We start from the raw sequence: 20,003 nt of genomic DNA, 5'->3' as shown, positions 1-20,003 counted from the left end.
ACACAATATCAAGTAACTATTAGTATCTCACAATAGATATAAATTCAACCATACTGGAATCCACATGTTCCAGCGACAATATCAAGTCATTTTTGCATAATAAACATATTCTTCCTTGCCATATCAGGCTTCAAAATATTTCCAGCACAACAGACCAGACCAATCTTTTAATTTACTGAGACCTGAAGTAACCATATGGTTAGAAAGATAACCATGTACAAATTTATTCAGCAATGACAATTTAACCCAGCAACGCATTCTCATGCATAAAACATCTTAAACACGAATTCTACGTATTTAACTAGTTTTCAGCTGTTCCTTGTATTTTCACATATATTCGTGATGAAATATTACCCATAACCTCAACAGAAACTATTTACAACTCATTTTGCGCATATCTATGACTATACACAAGTTTCATAGGACAATCCATCTTCCTTCATTTAAACATTTTGTCAATGCGGGAATGCTCAAAACTGTTTAAATGTGGCCATAAGGGAAACAAATATCATATGGAACAAGTAAAATAAACATAATATGACAAGTAAAATTTTTGAAAAACAAATATTTCATATTTGCATTTCTTAATTCAGTCTTTTGAGTACTTTTGTCAATGCATTGTTTCTTAATTTTTTTTACGTTTTCTTTTTCCTATTACTAGTATTTTACCTTGTTTTTTTTAGAATTTTGTATATAATGAGTTAGGTTTTATCATTTTATGAATTTACATTTCTTTTCGTGTCCAACAATTAATCTAAAAATGAATTTATCTTGAAATTTTGTTCAAAAATAGAAACAAAAATTTAATAAAAAAAAAAAGACTAGCTTGCAAAATTGCACTAGAAGATAGGTAAAATGGCAACTCACAGTTTCTCTTCTTTCGTCTTGGCAGCGTGTCGTCGTCGTCGGAGTACTTCGCTTGGCAATGTCGTAACAACCCATCTTGAAATTCGACATCCTGTCTGCGGCTCCAAAAATTGTAAGAGGTTGTGTCACGTACCACAACACGAGTCTGAACGTTTTTGATGTTTATTTACACAGTAGAACATTTCGTATAATCTTATATAAAAATTTAACAATATAACAATAAAATTTTACAAGTCAAAACACTCAATTTTTTACGTAATATCTGTTGTTTTCCCTTCCTTTTGCTATAAACTATCCCTTCGCCTTAAATTAACCCTCGCCGGAGGCGAAGGGATATTGTTTTGGCGTTGTACGTCCGGCTGTTCGTTCGTCCTTCTGTCCGTTCGTGCGTGCGAGCTTAAACTAATATTTATGTTGGACAAGATCAAAATCAAATCGACGCGACTGTATAATTTGTCACCGGATTTAACGGTATTTTAAATAAAAACCAGGAACTGTTTTTTCATCGGACGGCAAATTACAGTTGGACGAGTGTGGGTATTTTTGGCTGTTCTATTTACGATCGATGGCTTGACCCTGATACTCACAGAAAGCAAAGTACTTATTTTTGTAGCAAGCTACCGTAAAAATGTAAATATAAGAATCGATTGTTATTTTTTGTACGTTTATACGGCCATGAACTACATTGGGATTTCTTGTAAATCACGTAAGACATTGATTTGCAAGAAGTCCCAATACGGTTTATACAAGTATAAACGCACAAAGAATAGCATTCAAATACATAAACAACGTAAAAATCATAGCGTGTTAGTTAAAACCAGTTAGAACCAGTTAAATCTATTTAGATTCTGGCACATTTTATATAACAACTCGAAAATATGTTTACATTTATCTTTCCCCGTGGACAGTATCATCATGAGAATTTAAGGCGTTGCTGGTAATTCACTAAACCTTTCTTCAAAATTAATGATTAAAAGAATTCACAATTAAGACACATATTTTATTTTATATTCGATTATAATATTTTATAAAAATCAAACATTTTTTTATAATCCCATCTTATTTTTTTTTAAAGACAACCTTGCATAACTTGAGGTTGAACAGGCATGTATATTTATCTGTACTTAGACAGTTATTTTGAACACGGATTGAATTCGCAGCTGCTACCCGAAAAAAAACCCAACAATACTTCAGTGTTACACTTAAGCATTTACCAAGAAACTTCTCTGTGCAAAAATGTAACCTATTTACATCATCTGCCAATTGTTCAGTACATCGCATTCTGTCGGAGAATATCAGCACAAACTAGTACAGCGTCTGGTAGTGAACACTATATCGGTTCCTAGAAATTTAATCAAAGAACTTCATCAGTGAATCATATCAATTTCGCTTATTCATTCTAGGTGTGGATTATGTGGTTGAAACAATTGATTTTTTCCGTTTTGATCTATGAATTTCAAGGCAGTATTATTCAGATTGGATATTCAATTATAGATCAACAATTGTGCAGTTTATTGATCAGCATATAAGCATTCCATTATTTCTCGTGATTTCTCTAGCGACAGGTATGTTTCTTTTTCCGTATATTTTTTAATTGTTGTTGACGTCAATTTTTATTCTTTGGTTTCTTTGTCTTGTTAATTGTTTAGGAAAGTGTGCACGAATTGTTTTTATACAAAAAAAGGTAGGCTGAGGATGTGAAATTGTAACAAAATGCATGAAAATAAGAGGCACATTTTAAGTTTAGGACCGTAATAATCTTAACTTAATATTCGGTTGAAACAATTAACATGAAGTATGCCAATTGTTACATGAGATTTGTATTCATTGGAAATAATAAGGATTGTGCACAGCTCATCGTATATATTGCTAAGTGCGACAAAGTGATTAATCTTAATTGCAAAAATCACGAAAATAGGTAAAATGTAGCGATACAAATGTATATTGGTGAGAAAAAAAGCTCCAAATTTCAAAATTATGCTTTCTAAATAGTTCATGTGTGTTAGCATTCGTATAAAACTTTTCCAGGCATTGGTTGCAAATGGTATTAGCATTTGTATTTCAACACGAATTCACAACGTTGGATGTGTAGTTTTCAGTATCTTTATCTCCAGAGTATATGCATTCCTCAGTAATGTATATCGTTTATTATTAAAAGAGAATTTTACTGCTTTACCTATACAAGTTCGCTTATTCCATGGCATGTTCTCTAGTATACATAGTTTTGATGTAAATTATAATAGGTTTGTTTACCCTAGATAATAAACAGTGCACCTGGAACCGTTCCATTCTCCATTCAGGTCGCCATCCATCAGCCACTGTAAAAATGTCATTCAGTGTTGATTTTCTTATGTCTGTCAGAACGTATTAATAGCATATATATATACACGCACACGCACACGCACACACACACACACACACACACACACACATATGCGTGTGTGCGTGTGCGTGTGCGTGTGTGTGTGTGTGTGTGTGCGTGCGTGCGAGCGTGCGTGTGTGTGTGTGTTTTATATTTGCAAGGATCAATATAATTATTATTTTTCCGCTACGCGTGTCGCTATTATATAAATAAATTCATAAAATAACATTTGCCGTAGGACTATAGCAGGGTGGTTAAGGCAGCTGATTGACTCACTACGGGTTTGAACACCGCTGGAGAGTTGAAATGATTTCATATTAAGGAGTCTGTTCATCATGGCATAACGGATCTTTGTAATTCACCCACTTCAAATATCGGATAATAGGACAGTCTGTTTCTTTTTCTGCCTTCAACAAATACTTCCTTCTTATCAATTAAAGGGAGTTTTACTTATTTAATAATTTTATGTAGCTCTGCAATCCGTCAGTAGGCATAATCTACTGAGATACTCAATGTTCTACTTTAGGACAACTTATCACGAGAAATGAACAAGAAAAATGTTTCCATTTTGTCTATCCTAATTATCTTCTTGATAAAAACTGTTTCCATACACGAAATCCTCTGATGGATTAATGTAATCAGTAGTGTCAGTGACTGCTTCTTGTGTAGCTCGTGGGGAGAAGCTAGGCTAGTGCAAGATAAGACAAATCTGTAAATTGACGATTTCCAAGTTTCACAATGTCGCAAGAAGGAACACATTAGACAGTAATCGATGCTTAAAACGCTCTTCAATGATTTTTGCAATAATATTTCGTATCGATATAGTACATTTATGAAGTTATCACATACTTAGATTAAACTGTTGCCAATAACTTATTGAAATCGCAATAAAATGGAGTAATGATATTTCAGTCTTTCAAATGATCACATTTCGTTACAAGGCGAAAAATCATGAAAAAGGAAAATAACTTCTTCATCCTTGAAAAAAATATGACAGCATATAAAACATGCTAAAATGAATTATTTCTTTTTTTATTATTTCTTTGCAAATGACATTTTACAGTTCTGAAATAGTGTGTGTTTATGTGCGGGTAGGGGGTGGGGGGGGGGGGGGGGCGGAATAGTTGGGCACATTTTTGAGAATATTTTATGTGTAACAGTAAGGGACATTACATTGAAACAAGTACTTGGCTGGTAGATTGTTGGTAGATCTGTTGTTCGTTTACCAACAGTTGTGAGAATATAAGTTCTTTTCACTATTTAAAGGCTTTATTTATTGACGAAACATGTCGATTTCACAAAGGTCATTGTATTCATTTATTTTCAGTAATTGTTTTCCTAAACTTTAACGAAGCTATTGTGCGCGAAAAATGTACATCATCTGCCAAAAAATAGTTCGCGTTCTGTCAGAAGTGTTACGCTTCCGCTTTTGAACACTGCATCGTTTCTAAGAAAGTTAATCTCTGAATTGTGTCGGTTTTATCTGTTACGCTGTAACTGGATTTGCGGATTATGTGATTAGAACGATTGGAAAATTTACTTGTTTTATTCTATGAAATCAGATGCAGTGAAATTCAAGGAAAAGGAGTTGTAGAACAACAACTGTTCATTCTTTTATTCTCTCTAGTGACAGGTATGTTTCGTTTTCCTTATATCATTTATAATTGTTATTTTATATAAATATCTGTTATCATCATTTTTTTTATTAGGAAATGATAAACGAGAAAATCTGTGCACTTCTGACATAATGAAAACGAATACAAAAAAAATCGAAAAGAAAACGTAAAATAATAACATGCGATAAGAGGAAAATTAAGACATGTTTCAAGAAAAAAAAACACGTGAAAAGGCACTTGTTTTTTTGTTGTTGTTTTGTTGTTGGGCTTAACGTCACACCGACACAGCGTTTTGTAGAAGCACTGACCTTCCATAAGCCAGCTGGATGGTTTTATTCCACACCCCATGCGAGGTTAGTGATATTGACCACTCGGCCTCGGAGGCTCGCAGAAAATGTTCTTGAGTCTCACAGAACACAGGGAATGTGTTGAGGAATTCTGGAAAGGGATTAGGGGACAGCCAATGTGAACTATTACAATCATTACCCGCAGTTGCATGAAAACTTACATTCTCTGGAAACAATGAAGACAACATTATACATTATATATTGCTAGAGTGAGATAGAGATTAATCAGAATATTTCAATCAAGACAAAATGTTGATATCAACAATACAAATGCTTGGCATTGTTCAAAATAAGACCTTAAATCAATAGGTTCGTTCGGTGGTATCAAATAAAACTACTTAGTTTGCAATACAAACATACCATTAATTTCAACATCGCACGTTAATGATAGTTAACATAAAACTCACTTCTACTTTAAATTGCTTTAGCTCTGAAACTGAGATTGAAATTCTCTAATTTTATTATACAAGTATGTATTCAAGGACATTGTACAGTATAAGCTTTAAAACATAGACATGTATTTAAAAGATATCTTTATAATCATAAAGTACAATCAAACATAGATAAAATAAATCCAACGTTACATAACAGGAAAAAAAATATATCTCCACAAATCACAATACATAACTGTTGTGTCCAAAAACAATGAATAAGAGTCTTTTAAACACAATGTTTTCAAATTCTCCTTAAAACCATCCTAAGATTCAGACTTCCTTATACCCAAGAATATATCATTCAACTTCTGCCATTAAAATACATTTTTATTGAATGGAACAATATAGCACCCCTCTGTGGTACTCGAATACCTCAAGCTCTAGCGCATAGCATTTCAGAAAGACTTACATACATTCAGTACGATATCGATGTATGTAATATTATTCTACTGTATTTGCCAAAAGATGCATATTTTCTATGTGAATCATAATAGGTTTGTTTACAATACGCCTAGAACTGTTCCATTCAGAAAAACATCTGCGCGACACATTCATTCTCTCTGAATCCATGTAGATTTTTTCTAGTTGGTTTGTGTATTCTGTTATCTTACTGAATTGAATTTTAAAAATGTCACACATAGACTTTACCTGTGTGATCAGTCTGTCTCAAAGTACAAAGTATTTTCTGATTTTTTATATGAATTCTCTGATAGGGTACATATTGGCATTTATTCTGCTAGAATAAAGATATGTTTCCATTGAAAACGTATTTTTTGGATGTCGTTTTATGTGAGTTAGGAACACAGCCAGCGGGATGAAAATCGTTCATTCAATGGAAACAGCTGGTGGTCGACTGTTCCACCAAATGCCCTCTTGGCGCCTATCCTCTACGTCCACAATTAAAACTAAGAAAGCACAAAGTGCCAAGACTTAAAACCCAGCAAAACCAGTGAAGGAAACCTTTTTTTTTCAAAACGCTTTGTGATTTGCAGTTTGTATATGTATTGTGTATTTCCTGTGTTAAGTCACAACAACACAAACGGGTTGGGGGAGATCGGGTCCTCGTCCGGGCATTATTTCAAACATGGATTGGGGCCTGAAAAGAACCACCGACCTTCCGCATGTCAGCTTAATGACTTCCTCATAGCGAGGTTCGGACCTACGACGGTGATGGTAAATAATTTAAAGCACCCGGTCTTATGTAGGTTTATAGGATAAAGATCATTTGAACCGCACAATGAGAAAACCTACATAGCGCATTTGCGACCAGCATGGACAAACCTGTGCTTCCGCGCAGTCTGGTCAGGATCCATGCTCCATGCTGTTCGCTAACGGTTTCTCTTATTGCAATAGGTTTTGAAAGCGAGCAGCATGGATCCTGACCAGACTGCGCATCCGCGCAGGCTGGTCTGGATCCATGCTGGTCGCAAATGCACTATGTTGGTTTTCTCATGATGCGGCTCAAATTTTGTAATGCAACACATAAATATGATACTTTGCTGCCATTTTCCTACGAAACTTCTCAACCACGCACGTGTTCTGAAAACCAAAATAAGATGAATTTTGTACTAGACATATTAATTCATTAACTGAGAGACATATCGACAGGGAAGCTTCTGATCATGTGTCCTGAATTAATTATGAAGAACATTTAATCAAAGCATTAATCAGTTTTAATGAATACTGGAGCAAAAAAGTAAAGCTCGAAAAAGTCTACAGAGGCAAGCGTTTGTCCCAAAACGCTCGTTTGGCAAATTAAGGACTTTTTAAAGAACTAATTATTTAAAGTGCCATTTTATATGTTATACTTTTTGCCTAGTGACATTTGTAATTTTGTACGCCAGCACAAGACGATTTACAGGATACAACAGTCGAATAATTATGCTTATTATCGCAGTAGATTGACCCGGCTTGTGTGGGTATTGCCAGGTCTGGATCAGACGAGGCATGCAAATGCCGAGCGAGCTCCCTCCTGGTTACTTCCTTGAAAACCGAATGCAATTTAAGGCCAGACTTTTGAAACTACTTCGGGAGTTGAAGTCGGGACCTCTCGCACCTAAGGTAGTCATTCTTCCACGTACGGCTTTCTAAAATCTAGATCATATAGCAAGGCAGTATAAAGTGTAACCTTTTACTCTTCCCTAATATATACATATTTCACCTTTAAGTTATTAGGGGATGTAGTTATAGCCTTGCTCGTATATGAGCTAGCGTAGGTGTGACGGGGACAGACCGCGTTGACTGATATGGCACAAGCTGATTATACAGTTCAAATCATATACTACCTCTCATTATGTAAATACTGGGAAAGACGTCTTTCCATAGGAAGGTGTGCACAATTTACTGTCTCGTTCGAAAGACACTGTCTAATTTAAAAGTTACTGATGGCAGATTCTCTGAGCTGAATGTAGGCCTAATTTGGTTCCTTTTCACGCGGTAACGTTAGCGCTTTATGACGTCATATATGAGGTAGAAACAAGATGCGCGTGTGCTTAAAAATGGCTGCTTTGGTAGTTCTTGTAAATTCTGGTAATTGTGATTTAATTTTAAGTTTTTATACCCCCACAAAACGAAGTTGGGGTGTCGAGCGGGGGTATATAAGAGTGAGCTTGTCGGTCGGTCGGTCTGTCGGTCCGTTTGTTTTCATGGTTTCCGGATGATAACTCATGATAGGCTCGACCGATTTAAATAATTTTTGGTACACTGGTGTAACATCAGAAAATACAGGTCAAGTTTGACTTTGAGGTCAGTAAGTCAAAGGTCAAGGTCACAGTGACACGGAATGGTTAAACGGTTTCCGGATGATATCTTGAGAAGGCTTAGGTCTAGGATCATAAGTTTTTGTACACAGGTGTAACATGATAAAATACAGGTCAAGTTTAACTTGGAGGTTAGTAGGTCAAAGATCAAGGTCACAATAACACGAAGCAGTTAAACGGTTTCCGGATGATAACTTGAGAACGCTTAGGTCAAGGATCATGGAAATTGATAGGGAGGTTGCTTATGACCAGCAGATGACCCTTGATGATTTTGAGGTCAGTAGGTCAGTAGGTCATACGTCAAGATCACAGTGACCCGGAACATTTAAACGGTTTTCGGACAATAACTCGAGAACGCTTGGGACTAGGATCACGAAACTTAATAGGGAGATCATGATCAGCAGATGACCTCTATTGATTCTGAGGTCAGTAGGTCAAAGGTCAAGCAAGTTCGGCTTCGACATTGGCTTAGTTCTGTGACAAGGTCATATTGTGGGAGGTATAATTCGTTACTTCTGTGACAACTATAGTTTTTTCTAAAAACATCACTTGGATTTAAAAACGTATATAGTGCTTCGTGATTTTATCCCTACTTTTAGCACATGAATAGAAGTATCGTATTCTTTATATATAATTAAAATTTGTATCTTGTTTCATAAGCATGTTTAAACGCTTTCTAACTTCCATTCATATTTGATGAAATAATATGTAATCGATAGTACTAACTTCTGTCTAGCTACACTCCCGCATTTAGTGATTTATTGATTCCTCTTTTGCTGAGACGACGTTAAACTTTAACATACCTGTATATAGCTATATATAATGTATACCTGCCAACCACGTTTAATGTGACATGTATGGAATCCCGTAGTTCACTGAATGAATAAACGATCTTTATATTGGTTACTTCAACCGTGTTGGCATTAGTTCAAGATAAACGGTTTATTTCAATTTGATGGTAGATATTTAATCTGAACTATTAACACGGATTTAAATATTTATAGCAGTATGGATAGTCATCCAGACTTGAAGGTAATGTACATTTTAGTACTTTTAATTACGTTTGCTATAGTCTACTTTTGCGCTCAAGAATAGAGCGTTGCATATATTTATATATATCATTTTATCTTGAGAATTAGCTATGGTGGAATCATAAAATATTAACTGAATTCAAAAATAGAATAGCTGATATATACTGTTAAGGTATATATCATTTTGCATTTATTGATGATATATTAATTCGAACCTCACTTGGGCTACTAGTCATTCCGTCCAAATAAAAATGTTCACACTCCGGGTATTGACCAGAGCGGGTTGCGTGTGAGTCGTTTAGCAGCAGTCGTAACCTCGCCGATAACATTATCAATATCAACCGACTTGAATAAAATATTCAAATCTCCTTCCGACTTTTCAGATTGGAAGGGTATCTGGTATACTTTTTAATGATAAAGAAACAGCTCTAAAAGATCATAATGTACATTATTTGTCGTGAGATTTACCCCCTCGCATTTTCAGAATTCATTAGCATTTTGCCCCCTACAGTCTGTTGCATAGGTGAACAGGTAGACACCACACTTCTTATCATGTATTGTATGCATATTCGTTAATTTCCGTAAGTTTTAAGTCACTTCAAATATTGCCGATTGACTGGGATATTGATTTTGGCTTTAGTCCATGATTGATTTTCATTTTATAAAACGTACCGTTTTAATATATCCCAGTCACGAACACGAATGTTTGATTTATATGATACCGAAGGTGCTTGAGCTTATCTGTGCACTGCACTCCGTAGTGAAGTAATTATACAAAAAATATTGTTCAAGCATTGCAGCTTGATTCAAACAGTAGTTTATATCAGTTGCGCGAGTCTAGTTGTGGTTTTCTAACTATCATTTTTAGCTCGACTATTCATAGAATAGTAGAGCTATTGGACTCGCCCATGCGTCGGCGTCCGCGTCCGCGTCGGCGTCCGCGTCCCGATTTTGGTTAAGGTTTTGTATGTAAGCTGGTATCTCAGTAACCACTAGTGGGAATGGATTGAAACTTCACACACTTATTCACTGTGACAAACTGACTTACATTGCACAGGTTCCATAACTCTATTTTGCTTTTTTACAAAATTATGCCCCTTTTTCGACTTAGAAATTTTTGGTTAAGGTTTTGTATGTAAGCGGGTAACTCAGTAACCACTTGTGGGAATGGATTGAAACTTCACACACTTATTCACTGTGATGAACTGACCTACATTGCACAGGTTCCATAACTCTATTTTGCTTTTTTACAAAATTATGCCCCTTTTTCGACTTAGAAATTTTTGGTTAAGGTTTTGTATGTAAGCTGGTATCTCAGTACTTACTAATGGGAATGGATTGAAACTTCACATACTTGTTCACTGTCATGATCTGACATGCACTAAGCAAGTCCCATAACTCTACTCTTTTTTTTCAAAATTATGCCCCTTTTTTGACTTAGCAGTTTTTGGTTAAGTTTTTGTATGTAAGCTGGTATCTCAGTATCCACAAACTGGAAAGGATTGAAACTTCACACACTTGTTCACTGTCATGATATGACATGCAGTGCAGATGTTCAATACCTCTACTTTGCATTTTACAAAATTATGCCCCTTTTTCAACTTTTGTATTCATTCAATTGACAAGGCTGTTGAATAGTCGAGCGTTGCTGTCCTCCGACAGCTCTTGTTTAGTATGGCCTTACCACCAAAGCCGTGTAATTCATTGTTTTCCCTTGATTTTACAGATAACTTAGAACCTCCAGCTCTGTTTATGCTGTGCCAGTGCTTAATGTAAATTCTCCCTATACCCAGTCTGTCTTACCTGGTTGGAAGTTCGAAACGGGAAGTGGCCATATCAGATCGAGTTTCGTTGCTGATTTGATGCGATCGTGTTCGCACCGTGATTATCAAATTATAACGCAATAACATAGTCGTATGATGATCCACCTTTGACGAACTGTTGAAAACATATGAGTCATTTACTAAATTAAAACATGGTCATAGTCTGCCCCCTAAGCCCTCTACAGACGGTAAGTTTTTGTTGTACAACACCAATTAAATTCAAGATGTACAGCCAAATATTACCGTGTGTACGATGCTATTCCTTGATTTCGTAAATCTTAAGTCTTGACTTACAGATTAGGACATGTTCTATTTCGTAAGTTTTGCCTTACGTACCACCCACGTTGACAAGCAACAAATTGGTAAATAATTAGTTGATAAGAGGCAAGTGAATGAAATTCCAGAAACAATTGCCCAAAAAATAAACACAAATCTTAATATAAAATGGCTTCTGATGCATAATAGAAAAAGGATGACACTGAAAAGTTAATTGATTTGAGCCGCGCCATGAGAAAACCAACATAGTGCGTTTCCGAGTCTGGTCCATGCTGTTCCTTAACGGTTTCTCTAATTGTAATAGAGTTTGAAAGCAAACATCATTGATCATTGATCATGACCAGACTGCACAGATGCACAGGCTGGTCTGCATCCATGCTGGTCGCAAAGCCACTATGTTGGTTTTCTCATGGCGTGACTCATTTGTGTCATACGTAATCAAATTTATGGAACATAAAAAGGTGAATACTATTTTTATTATTAATAGTTACATTTTTTTCAGTACCTGATGCACTATGTTTACTAGGTAAATCTCTTTGATTTTTATGAGAATGGAATACTGTCTGTATGTGAAAAATGTACAATTTCAAAATTGTACATCTTTGAGATAATTAGTGTTGTACAACAAAAACTTACCGTCTGTAGAGGGCTTTACAGGTGGCCTGATGTTGTTGCATATTTGCGGATATCTTATCTAATTTCGTCATTCAACTTTCTTAATGATGCTGTTATTTTGCGGTGACGTACATTAGCCTTTGCTGTGCAACGGTGCGTATGGTTTGTGGTGAAATTTATGAATGACTTGTGATTGATGATATCTTTATTACACTCGGACATAGTTGCACCATACCTTATATGGTATGGTATGGTATTTGATAAATATGATGGTGCAACTGTAAAAATATTACTGTTTAATTCATTGAGTCTATCCCATTGACATCGTACTTTGTTGTAAACTCCATGGGGTTTTCTTTTCAACAAAGTTTTAGTAGTTTTCTGAGTCGGCGAAACTATCCCTTGTGCACCTTAAGTGAATTAATTAATTCTTTTAATGAGTAAAAGATGTTTCAAGTTACATATCAAGTCGAGTCATGCATGGTGTGTAGCTGACCTTAGGCTTACACTGACGTAAATAATTAAAGTTTTTCCAACATCTGCCAAACATCTACCGCGAAACACAGTTATAAATTTTTATACTAAATGTATAAAACTCTTGTTTGTGTATTTAACTGTCAGACTTGTTAGTAACATATTTCGCAAGTATAAAGGCTAGTGACCACGGATAGACGTCTGGATTTAATTTAAAATAAACTTTGACGAACAAGTGCCTTATAAAGAATAAAAAGGATTTTATTCCGTTGACCTGTATTTTTGTGCTTTATACAATAACAAAAAAAAATGTTTCGGTGAGTAGAATATACATATATGTGTGTAGATGAGTGTAATATTAAAATGAGTTTTCAAAGAGGTAGCTCTTCAAATTTAAACGTATATAGAAAAAAAGGAGAAAATAATGTTAAAAAGTTAAGTTTTTACACGTTTTATGCAAATGTTTATTACGCATGAAATGTACGTGAAGGAATATTTCTAATACTGTGTATAATGATATATCTAATGTGATACTCTTAAAGGTAGCCTTATATTACATATACTTATTTCTCATGTTTTTGATTTTATGTCACAATTAACCATTTATTTTCTCATTCTCTGGATGTTAAGAAGACAATTTCGGCGATTTATCTCTCCATATTTTTATAAACACTAAGATATTATGCAAACCTTATATATTACATTGCCACCTAGCTCATCCGTCATACTTCGTTTTCTTTTTATCATAATTAACCTGAAAAGAAAGCGAGTTATGTACACAATTATTTGATCTTTAAATTAATGAGTGGACAAATTATGTCCGCCCTAATTGGTAAGTAACGCGTCGCTTTAGGTTTTATATGACAGATGAAATTTTGCGCATTGTTAATCCATTTAAAAACGACATCATGCTGGGCTCTGAGTAAAATGTGCATATAAAAACGTGATTTAGAGTCTAAAAAGGGTCTTGATGTTCAGGTGTCTTTTATCAACCGGTGAAAAGTAACTAAAATGTATAATTTGGAAATAAAAGTTTTTTTTTAGAGCCCAGTGATTTCTGTTCGTAGATCGCTTTTAATACATACAAGCAATACGTAAAAGTTCGAAAAATCTTTCAGTAGCGCTATATCAACAGCAAATAAGTAAATCTTTTTTATATTTTCAGGTCCAAATCTCCACGTAAACGGAAAATGGATCTAACCATGTTCAACCAAATTGCACAAATCAATGACCATTTGTTCCTGAGCAGCGCGGGCGCAATAAAGTCAGATCGTGTGCGTACGCTCGGAATTACAAATGTACTGAACTGTACTATGGAGATACCCAATCTAAAGATGCCTAGTGTTGAATGTATTCAAATTCATGTAGAGGACACGCCAAGTGCTAGATTAGGGATGTATTTTGATAGATGTGCGGACAAAATTCATCAAGTGCACAAAAGTGGCGGGAAACTGCTCGTGCATTGTGTAGCAGGAGTTAGTCGCTCAGCAAGTCTATGTATGGCATATCTAATGAAATATCAAAGAATGTCACTAAATCAGTCCTACTATCACATCAAGAAACGCAGGCCAGTGATTCACCCAAATGTTGGCTTTTGGCGCCAACTTATCGAATATGAACGCCGTCTGTTTGGTCGAAACACGGTGAAAATGATTTCATCGGGAGTAGGACCGATACCGGACGTTTACGAGGATGAAGTGAAAAACATGGTGTGGTACCATTCTAGAATGCCTTCCTACAAATCTCCTAGTAGTTCTAGAAACATGTCCAATATGTCGTACAATACCACGTATTCACGTTCCTATAACGCACTACCTTTTCGGCATGGTTTCTCTTAGATGTTGTCGTCTGCTTGATTTGATATGACACTTGACCTTGTTTTCGTTAGTTTCGTTGAAGTTCTTTTACTTTTAACTTTTACAGTACAGTTCTGCATGAGTTTTCACACAAGTATAGTGCTGACTTCCGAACAATTTGATTAACTAATATAAAATTGTTAGAGTAAATAATTAAACTGATTCTATATTTTTTAATTTTCGTTTACATTAAAAGTCGGATCCCTTGAACGTCGTACTTACATTTGTAATTGCCGTCTGCTTTCCCACATGCGTCATAATCAGGATAGGCTATAAGAAGAAAATGTCGTTTGTTTATTTTAGACAATGAGTTATATCCGAAAAAGCGTTTGCATAGGTTTTCATTGATAAGGTATTCCAGAATATGAATTTAGTTAGAAAGTACATTTAAATAGCGTATTCATATATCCGATCAAATTTTCAATAAAACTTTTTTTTTTCTAACAACGAATCTTCAAATGCCATAATGTTATTACAGACTTTCGGGTCATTTCAGTTTTTAATATATTTGCTTGTCGCAATTTCTTGCTTTTTATGTTGTAACGTATTCATTATATAGAACAGACTTTGCTAAATTTGATATTTTCTAGAAAAATAAGTGTTACTTAAACTCCCCGTCATGTTCCAATAATAAGTTATTCATTTTTCTAAGTATAAGGTCGCTGGTCGGTCAGATTAATGTATTAATTTACTATCATTTAGAATATACTTTCATAGAATCATTATTATGTAACAATTCTATATCATCATAACGGAGGGGTATCATTTCATTTCCATGTTTCAGATATGGTGAAGAGGCAGCATATTCCATAGCTCTGAAGATCGATTTCATATTTAGTCTTGGTGCGCTGAAGATCGATTTCATATTTAGTCTTGGTGCTCTGAAGATTTTAAAGGGATTGAAAAACTTTAGTCTGTTTAATTAAGAGCAGAGTGTGATGCAAGATATCAAAGGGAAAATGCCCTGTAGGAAATCGCTTGTCTTAATTTAATGTCATGTTTCTTATCTGTCGAAATAGTGGTGTTAAACTTCTGCTCCTTGAAAAGAACGCGCCAAAAAGTTTTCTAAGAAAACAAGCTATAGTGGTAACATTCGAAGCATGTATTTAAAGATTAAATTAAATTTTAGGGTAAAAAGAAACTTGTAATTTTGTTTAAACATTTTCGAGCAGAAAACAGTTGTTCATAATCAACATTGAGAAATTCGGTTACGTTAAGTCGATTCTACAATATGAGACATTTCAAAAATAAGTACATATGTACTTTCAAATTCAAACATTTTCATTTTGTGCACAAAGGGTTTGCATATCATCATCTTAAATTGATTTCCAGCGGATTAGAATTTTAAAAAGATTTTAATCATTGACAGCAGTTTATCATAAACAGTTCGATAACTTTAAAACTTCTTTTTTAAAACGGCGCTTAAATATGTCAGAATACTTTATTTCTATTGCTACTTTAAGAATTTTACATAACTTCAAATCTGTTATCTTTTCTTCTGGCGTATCACCCACGCTAATACAGTACCTACCGTGACTTTCCTAGTGATTTGAATAAATATATTACGTTTATATAGGACCTTACCCATGCATGTTTTGTAGTTGATTTTATTAAAACCTTGTTTGATATTATTTTGTTGCTTTTATTTGAGATCGTCTTGTTTTTAAGAGTTGGAGAGGGGAGTGGGGGTTTATAAACTGGATAATAATGAGATTTGATGGCATACTTTACGGGTACGAGTTTGTGTAATATTATAACTTATAGCATGGCTTGCCGGTCAATATCCAAAACCTTTTTTACTATTGACGAGCATGTCATTCAGTAAGTGTTGTATCATGATAACATATCAGGAATTTATTTAATCAGTTTCATATTTTAATTTTTGACTTATTAGTGCAATAAACATCGGTTGAATATACGCGGTCACACAGCACGAAATATGGACGGGCGATGTATACCTATGGCGTTACACAAATGCGTCCGTCCGCAGACTTGTCTTAATAACGGTGATAGTTTGTCGTTATGTTTTTATCTACTTAAAGCAGCTACCCTGAATGTTTTTGGAAAACAAAATTAGTATGACCAGAGGTGTTGCCCTTTAATCTATTAAAAACTGTCATTTTTGCCCCTTGAACATTGCAGTTTTAACACATTCTGAATGTAAGTTATAAACGTTTCCTATGATGGAGAATATGATTAATATTTTCCTCAATTTTTCAATAGTCGCTTATTACTGTGTGTCACGTAAGCTCACGGAGTCATACACAAGCGCATCTGAACCTCCATATAAAAAGTTCTGGAAAACGGATTATGTTAATAAAACAAGAAATTTTATCTTTGTATCGTTCTGCTCTGTGTTGGTGCAAGCAAAAACTGTAGCACTAAAAATGACAAGAGCTCTAAGATTTATGAGGTAAGTTATAAAAGTGTCACTGCATGATTACACAGGTGAATGTGTATAAAAGAGGTCTTTATTGTTGCCAAGAATACTAACTTTAAGTTGACGGGTGATAACAGCGTTTTTCTCCTAATACTTTTCACGATAAAGACTTGCATGTCAGCCAATTTTGTATGTTTGACGTCATACACACCCACAAAATTAACCAACTTTGAACAGTCGTTATAAAGATTATATTTACTAGAACTGCTTTATATATAATATTATACATAATCTCAGCGTCATACAGAAATCAGATTTCATATGGCTTAAGTTGTACAATATGGCTCTAAATCCAAAACAAAGAAACAAAGAAGTCAGACTTATTTTAAAGTACAATATATTTTGTATCGATCTACTTTGTGTTTCTGTAAAGTTGCTTGAGATAGTTCTGTGCGTTCTGATAAATCTTTTCTACAAGAAATTATTTTTGTGAAATTTATATATGTAGAAAATTCGGCAAATAAACAAGATTGGGTCGTGCGCTGGATCTTTTGCAAGATTGGCATGAAAACCTTGAGCGTTGCTCGAAACTATTGGAAAACCGCACTATCAATGCCGATGCTTTGAACATATTTTTATGAAACGTAGATATTGATGAAACTTTTTGCAGTCAGTTTTAAATCGACATATGTCTATTTTATGGTCAAATAAAATGTATAGGTCCATGTGCTTGTAGGCAGGTTCAAGGTACAAACAAGAAAATTCATTGATGCAATCATCAAAGACGCCACCAAGTGTTGTGTCTGAAGTACATTTACTGCAATATGAGAAATTACCTAATCATTACTGTATTAGACTGACTGGTTACAAATTATCAACATTAGCAACACAAAATATGTTATAAACTGTTAGAAACAGTCAAGAATAAACATGATAAAGAAGTATTACAATGCAGTACAAATCCTCTACCTGCAATGACATTGACATTGCGAGTAGGTGATATGCTGAAAGTAAATTATTTCAGAGTTGTGGTTCACAGAAACCACTATTTTTATTATCATAATGTAATGAGTGTTTTCTATCGGATAGCCCTTATTTCAAACCACAAGCGACATCTGTGTATAATTCAAACCACAACCTATTCTACCTAGTCAGAGTATTGTACGCAGGTTGTAGTTTGAAAACGGTGTGGTTTGAAATAAGGGTTCACCTTTTCTATTCACTGATAAAGTTTCACGTGATCTTGTAGTGTCATTTCCTACAATTTCATTGGATATTTGGAAAACATACTTTACTTAGAGTAACCTCCCTTATCAATAAATTGGATCAACATTTTGACGAATGTTTAAATAAAACAATTATTTTCTGCTCTACAAATAAGGAGAGGAATGACAAATAACATTGTTTTATATCACATAATAATTTGCATTACATACAGTTTTGATGTTTTCTATGTGCCGTTTTTTGTTTATTCACTAAATCTATTGTGCAATATCATGGGTCCTTTAACACACTATTCACCGTGTTCTGTTTATCGTTTCGAAACTATTCATTACCATCTTTACATGGTCCAAAATAAAAGTGCATCCCATATACTCGACACCGCCTCCTGGCGGCGTCGAATAAAAAAGTGATATCGTGAACAACATTCATGTTACCATGGAAACAAAACAACTTTAAAATTCAAAAGCATTGACATTGGCCTATTTAAGGAACACAGTTTCAGATTTTTAGCCCACCATCATCAGATGGTGGGCTATTCAAATCACTCTGCGTCCGTGGTCCGTCGTCCTTCCGTCCGTCCGTCCGTCCGTCATTCCGTCCGTCCTTCCGTTAACAATTTCATGTTATCGCATCTTCTCAAAAACTACAAGGGGGATTTTGCCCAAAAACTTTGTCAGAATGTTTGTTTTGGTACCCTAGTTGTGTCCTCTGAAAATCGACTGGTTCAACAATTTTTGAATGAGTTATGGCCTTTTGTTTATTTTCTATAATTTTACATAGATTTGTTTTGGGGAAAAACCTTGAAAATCTTCTTGTCCAAAACCACAGAGCCTGGGGCCCTTTGATATTTGGTAGGAAGCATCATCTAGTGGTCCTCTACCAAGTGATTCAAATTTTTCCCTGGGGTCTAATATGGCCCCGCCCCTGGGGGTCACATGGTTTTATAGACTTATATAGGGAAAAACTTTGAAGACCTCTTGTTCAAAACTACAGGGCTAGGGCTTTGATTTTTGTATGTGACATCATCTAGTGGGTCTTCTACTAAGATTGTTAAAATTATCCCCTAGGGAAAAAATATGGCCCCACCCTGGGGGTCATTATGGTTTACATAGACTTATATAGGGAAAAACTTTGAAATCTTCTGGTCCAAACCACAAAGCCTAGGGCTTTTGCTTTTGTAATGTAGCATCTTTCTAGTGGTTCTCTACAAAGCTTGTTCAAATTATCCCCAAAGGTCAGATAGGGCCCCCCCCTTGGGGGTCACAGGGTTTCATATAGATTGTATATGGGGAAAAGTTTTAAAATCTTCTTGTCAATAACTTACAACATTCAGATTTGGGGCAACATGTATGGTTTTGAGTGGCAAGATGAACTTTGACACGGTTGACCTTGATTTTGACTTGTGACCTACTTTCACATTTCTCAAGCTACAGCCTTTCAAATTTTTGGGCCACATGCATAGTTTTGTGCACTGAAAAAACTTTGACCTTGACATTGACCTAGTGACCTACTTTCACATTTTTAAAGGTACAGGCTTCAAATTTGGACCACATGCATAGTTTCATGTTCTGAAATGAATTTGACCTTGATTTTGACCTAGTAACCTACTTTCACATTTCTCAAAGCTACAGCCTTCAAATTTGGACCACATGCTTAGTTTTGTGTATCGAAACAAACCTTGACCTTTACATTGACCTTAGTGACCTACTTTCACATTTTTGAGGTACAGGCTTCAAATTTGGACCACATGCATAGTTTTGTGTTCTGAAATGAAATTTGACCTTGGGTTTTGACCTAGTGACCTACTGTACATTTTCAAGCTACAGCCTTCAAATTTGGACCACATGCATAGTTTTGTGTACCGAAACAAACCTTGACCCTTTTCATTGACCTAGTGACTACTTTCACATTTTTGAAGATACAGGCTTCAAATTTGGAC

At 35.0% G+C, this 20,003-nt stretch overlaps 1 protein-coding gene across 10 annotated transcripts in view; it reads left to right on the top strand.

Moving 5' to 3' along the window:
- Positions 1-20,003, top strand: part of LOC123552008 (dual specificity protein phosphatase 14-like) — a 50,852-nt gene that overhangs the window by 14,165 nt on the left and 16,684 nt on the right. For 2 of the 10 annotated variants that reach the window (XM_045341362.2, XM_045341363.2), the window contains exon 2: positions 13,770-16,088. In XM_045341362.2, the coding sequence (XP_045197297.2) occupies positions 13,795-14,442 (648 nt within the window). In that variant the 5' untranslated portion in view covers positions 13,770-13,794 and the 3' untranslated portion in view covers positions 14,443-16,088. Of the gene's footprint in view, positions 1-2,011; positions 2,433-4,711; positions 4,863-8,104; positions 8,156-9,242; positions 9,418-12,526; positions 12,922-13,769; positions 16,089-20,003 lie in introns of those variants that run through there. The other 8 variants (XM_053541588.1, XM_045341360.2, XM_045341361.2 and 5 more) reach the window with 8 other exon arrangements.

The sequence above is a fragment of the Mercenaria mercenaria genome, chromosome 4, assembly GCF_021730395.1.
Source record: "Mercenaria mercenaria strain notata chromosome 4, MADL_Memer_1, whole genome shotgun sequence".
Taxonomy (NCBI): Eukaryota; Metazoa; Mollusca; class Bivalvia; order Venerida; family Veneridae; genus Mercenaria; species Mercenaria mercenaria.
The sequence above is the reverse complement of the archived record's forward strand: the minus strand, read 5'-3'. Positions and strand labels throughout refer to the sequence as shown.